This window comes from Asparagus officinalis, chromosome 4, assembly GCF_001876935.1.
Source record: "Asparagus officinalis chromosome 4, Aspof.V1, whole genome shotgun sequence".
NCBI lineage: Eukaryota > Viridiplantae > Streptophyta > Magnoliopsida > Asparagales > Asparagaceae > Asparagus > Asparagus officinalis.
The window spans coordinates 65,464,166-65,470,165 of record NC_033797.1 but is presented as its reverse complement, the minus strand read 5'-3'; the positions used below and the strand labels follow the sequence as shown (position 1 = coordinate 65,470,165).

Here is a 6,000-nt window from a genome sequence, read left to right as displayed (position 1 = left end):
CACCCCCCCACCCACCCCAAAAAAAAAAACCAACAAAACACCCAAACCCAACCCCAAAAAAAGAATATTAATTATTAATAATAATTACTTAAACGAAGCTGCCTTTTGGTGTTCTGCCCCTCAGTATGTCACAATTTCAAAAAATTCCTAGAATGTCCTCACAACTTTCAAATGCTTTACAAATCATGGAAGGCATAAAATTGGAAAATGCAAAAAGATAAACAATTCCAAATACACACAGCCCCATGTTTCGACCAACAAAACCTAACTGCCCCACATGTTTAGCAAAAGTGACTGCCTTTCAGAAAAAATAAAAAAAAAAATCTAAAAATTGCCAAAACCGACAAAAGAGGAATTATTTTCGATTTATCGTCTCCATTCAATTCCAGAAGAGAACTACTGCATGGAGGAGACAGTGAAAAGCATGCGGGATTTTATAAAATGATTGCCAATGCAGTTCTTACCGTCAATATAAGCCAAAATTGTCACTTAATTGCTCAAAATTTTGATTTACATGTTGGCTTTTTTTTGGTTATAATCATATGATATAAATATTAGGGTATTGGCGAGGAGGCGGCACCATCACCATATACTGTCATCCTCATGATATATCAGTCATAAGGCCTACATCTATTTCATTTCCTCGAGGGTTAAATAAGGTAACATTTTGTCTTACAAATAGGTAATCGTAAAACTGCAGTATTTTGAGCAGGTGACAATTCATAGTAATTTTTTTTTATTTTCTGAAATTGAGGGCAGTAGGTTGAAGATCATTATTTCTTTTTCTTTTTCTTTTCTTTCTTTTTTTTTTGACGAAGATAATTCTTTATATTAGAATTATATATTAATGGAGGGATTCTTTAATGAATTTGATGATGATTAAGGTTTTCTTAAATCTACTGGTGTTGTTTTGGAAATGAACGTCACCTACTTGTTTTAACTTCCTCTATTGTTTCCTCTGATTTATTTACAGTTATATGGATGACTTATTTTGATGTTAAAGCACATTGTCATAATTTTTAATACACTATTTATATTAGTAAAGAATATTAAACTGTTATCAACTAGCATACTGTGTCTTGCACTCATTGCGTGCACCCGGAAGACTAGTAGTAATAAGAATAAGAGCAACAGCTTGAGTTATACTGGAATTTCGAAGAATACTAAGTTACTAACAATAAAATTTTCTTTCTCCTCCTATAATTCACTATGTGGCCACAAAACCTTGTAACTTTCCTTTTCAAGAACTAACTCTATCTGTAAACAACTGAATCATTATTACCAGATTTGTCATATGCCTTGGTTCATAGAATGGCTACAAGACATTAGTCTAAATAGCATGCAGCATAAAGAGGATGGCTTAATCAAATTAATATTTCAGGTCATGACACATTGTGTGAAAGAAAGACTAGCATATACATCTAAAGACATGTAGAATTAAGGATTATAATTATATAAAGTCCCATCTTTTTAATATCAATGATGAAAACCTTAATTAGATACTTATTCGAAAAATAGAAAGCATAGTTCTTAAATGAAAATATGAACAAAAGTATAACTATATTAAATCAAAGTTAATTTAATAACTTCAAAACCACAGTTCAATCTTGAAAATATTAAGAAAAAAGCCAGTTATAAATATACTAGAGCTCATAGAATCACTTAGTAGCTAGTGCTGTTTATTTATTTCTTAGCTGTTAACAGTCTTCAACTAGTAATTTGAGCGGGAGGAGTGAATTAGCTAACACTGAACCATATTCCTAAACAACTACTATTCTCGGGAAAAGAAAAGATGGACACAAAACACACATAAATTTTGACTTTAGCAAGAGAGAGGAGGGTATGGGGGGGAAGGAGGAGGGGCGCACAGGGAGAGGGAGAGAATAAAGAGAAGAAGAATGATAAAAAAAAAAGAATCATAAATATATAGTTGACTAAATTTCTCCACAACCTGATGGTTCACCTCTCTGTCATTGTCTATAGTCTTGCATAGATAAAATTTTCAGTCCAACTGACTATCCTAATAAAATTCAGTCACATGAACCGAACAGAGTGTCTTATGAAATATGTTTGCTGCATTTATTTCTAGATCCTCGTAATATAGATTGTATCAGTGAAAATTCTAAGGTACAGTCCCACAATAAATAAATAAATAATAAAAGTCCCCTAGATGTGACTCCATGATAAGCATAGAATGTAAAGATAACCACAAATAGAATAGCTGCAAATGATTCACATACCTTTCCAATCTTTATATTCTGCAGCTCCGCAAGTGCTTTTTTCCTTGACTGAGAAAATAAAGCAATAAAGAAAGAAACATGGTTAAAACCAACATGAGAACATGGCAGAACAAAAGGATATCGTTCTAAGATAAATACCAAAATTCAAGGCAAAGTAGCCTTTTCCAATAGGACAAAACATGGGTGTCCGTCACAATAACCAATACTTAACTTTCATGAACAGTGGGAAGCAAAATGCTGACTGTAGATAATTCATGCAACGCTCAGCCTTGTAAGCTGAACTTGAGTAAAACAAGGAAAATCTATGCTCCTAACTCGAGGTCGAACACATCAAGATCAGTACATGAACACCACTGTTATAAATAGCGGTAAATAACCCCGCAATAGTGGCGCTAATTATAAATAGCGGTAAATAGCCCCGCAATAGTGGCGCTAATAGCGTTAACGGTCCCTTCCCGCGACGCTGTCGCACGCTACGTTATTGCGCAATAACGGGGACATATTGCGGAATATGTTTGTTCGCAAAAACGGTCAATAGTGTGTCATAACGGTAAATAGTTAGCGATTGCATTCGAAATTTGCTTTTTGACTGCTATTTAAAAGTGGTTTGAGGCTTATTTTTTAAAATTAAACTCAACCATTGACCATTGCATTCCACCGTCTCCTATGATTTTCAGCATAATCTCATCATCTCTCATAGCCTCTGACACCTACCTTGATACTTCCTCTCACCTCCTTTACTGTGAGCTCCTCTTAGGGCAGTCCTGTCACCACTAAACTCTTCTTCTCGAAGACGACAACTTTTTGACTCCTCTAGTCATCTTCGGTATTACGTGATGGTTACATGTCTATTTCATGTTTAGGATCTCTATTACGTGATGGTTACATGTCTATTTCATGTTTAGGATCTCTTTAAATCATCCAATATGTACTTTTAGATTTCTTAGATTTTTCTTTAATTTTTCTTTTTTAGTATTCATACATATCTAAATTAGACCGCTATTTGACTTTGCGTTTTTACCGTTATTTTGCCGCAATAGCCCGAAATAGCCTTAACGATGCCTCACCGCTACGCGACGCTATCCGTTATCGATAACCTTGATGAACACAATGACAAAATTTCTCTCCTGTTTTTCGAACCATCAAATAAAACGTGGAGCGATTAACTTGAGCGCATAACTCCAACAAGTAGCATTTTAGGCCTGACGTACAAAAGATAAATGAATACCTCTGACATCAAAGTCACATGGAATTTCAGATGTGTACACAGTCAAACAAGCATCAAGCATCAAGTTGTATTGAAGTAGTAGGAAAGACGAGGGCTTACACATTGAATAGTGTTAAATTAGTTAATTAAGTGTAAATTAGTTAATTAAGTATTAGGTCAAGTATTGGGTTACTGAGTGTCGGTCCACTATTTGTATCCGTATTGTAACCCTATAATTGTATTGGTTCTCTAGTCAATAAGATTTCCAAGGTCTTTTTCTTTGACACGGTATTAGAGCCATGTTTTGTTAAAAAAAACCCTAACCCTAATCTCAAAAATAAAAATGGCAATAAAGTGTGGAACTACTTATCGATGGCGCTAATTTGATATTTTTCCAAACTAATTTCTAGTACCTTGGCTGATTTCACTATATTTGAGCTATGGTTGCTGATTTCTCAATATTTGGATGGCTGACATGTTGGATATCACGAGCTCGTCGACCCATTCTATTCCTTACTGTTATGGAGACATCTACTCACAAAACTATTTTGGAAACCACTGTGAAACTAAATAGATGTAATTATTTGTTATGGGCACAAGCATTCAGAGTTTTTATTGATGCTCAGAACAAATTGGAGCATTGTCTGACGAATCCATCAGCTTCTATAGACTTTAAGTACAAGACCTGGCTTTCTGGAGATTATTATGTTATAATTTTGTTGAGGGTATGGAAGAAAGGGTCAGTAGCAGTTTCATGTTCTTATCTACTGCTAAGGAAATGCGGGACATGCTTTAAGATGATGCATACGAATAGGAAGCATGTGTCCAGAGTTTATGAGATATATGAACGATTGTTTTCTCTGCAACAAAGGGATAGATCTGTATTAGAGTTCTATAGAGAGTTAAAGGGGTTGACCGAAGAGTTGGAGATGCATCGGTCTGTTACTAATTCAGCGACACTGAGGGGATATTGTCAACATCGAGCAATGTCGAGGTTTTTGTTTGGCTTGGATCCGTCATTGGCATCTAAGGTGCAAGGACGGATTTTAAGAGGAGATAGTGTTCCCTCGTTGACATCTACCGTCCCCACGGCGATGCGTGTATCAACTAGAGCTAGTTCATCCTCTACACCATTTGTTGAGCAGTCTGCTATGGTTGCTAAACGTAGCAGAGGATATGGTCGTGGTCGTGATTCAATGTGAGTCCATGGTTCTTATGGTAGTAGGCAAAGTGAATTTGATAAAGGATCACATATATGTACTCATTGTGAAAGGAATAACCATACAGCACGAAAGCGCTGGCAAAAGTTTGGCAAGTCTGAGTGGGCAATTGACTAGTGGTAATTTTATCACTCTTGCTGGTAGAGCTTCTCCTTCCTCAGCAATCTATTCAAAAATTCCTATCGTTTAGATATTACATGCACAGTATGAACAATTTTGCAGCTCCAATCCCAGTCTACTCAAAGCAGTCATCCAGTGACTCATGCATCCTCTTCAGGTATAAATGCTTATACTGCCTCTTCAGACATCCTTTGGATATTAGATTTAGGAGCTTCATCCTATATGATAGGTATAAAAATTTTCCATTCTAATTTTTTACATCTGAAGTTAGTGATGGGGTGATTCAGGCTACTCCATCCTTGCCTCTGACTGATGTATTATATGTTCCTAAATTTCCTGATGATCTCTTATCTATTAGTCAATTCACAAAAAATAATAAATATAAAATAACCTCTTTTTCTTGCAAATTGTATCTTTCAGGACTTACAAATTGGGATGAAGATTAGTTCATGTCATGAGAGGAGGCATTTACTATTTAGATGAGAATGTGCCTCATCTAGTCTCTCTGCTGGTGTATGTGATACCCCTCTATAGTAGCACCAGCACTGGCACCTGCATCTGGGACATCCCTCTCTTCAGAAGCTTCGGATGATAATTCCTATCGAGTCCTCTTTTTCTTCTTTAGGATGTGAGTCATATGAGTTAGGAAAGCATCATTGTGTTTGCTATCAGAGTCTAATCAATAAACACAGCAGTACTCCTTTTGAGTTAATCCACTCTAATGTCTAGAGCCCGTGTCGTTTTCCTCCAAAGAAAGGATTAAGTATTTTATTATATTTGTGGATGACTTCTCTCGTATGACATGACTGTACTTAATGAAAAAGAGGTTAGAAGTTTTGATGTAATTCAACTTTTTTAATAAAATAAAAAGTTAATTTTTTGCTACTATTCATGTGCTTCGTACTGATAATGCATTAAACTGATGTGTCTAGATTTTGTTCCACTAACGGCATCCTTCACCAGATTTTATATTCTCATACTTCTCAGCAAAATGGTTCTTCAGGTATGAAAGCACAAACACATTAAATGCTTCTAGATCATTGATTATTCATATGCATGTTCCAAAATATTTATGATCTGATGCTGTTGTGTGCATGTTATTTGATTAACAGGATGTCATCGTTTATCCTTGATGAAAAACTCCCTTTCTCATGTCTTTATCCTAGTTCTGCAGTAGAAGATATACTTGCACAAAAACCATTATAAGTGTATA

The 6,000-nt window shown here is 35.5% G+C and overlaps 1 protein-coding gene across 1 annotated transcript in view; it reads right to left on the bottom strand.

Annotated features, from left to right (window-relative positions):
• LOC109837602 (probable E3 ubiquitin-protein ligase ARI8) overlaps positions 1–6,000 on the bottom strand; it is a 33,486-nt gene that overhangs the window by 7,481 nt on the left and 20,005 nt on the right. Inside the window, exon 11 of the mRNA XM_020405916.1 lies at positions 2,241–2,288. Coding sequence (XP_020261505.1) covers positions 2,241–2,288 — 48 coding nt within the window. The remainder of the gene's footprint in view (positions 1–2,240; positions 2,289–6,000) is intronic.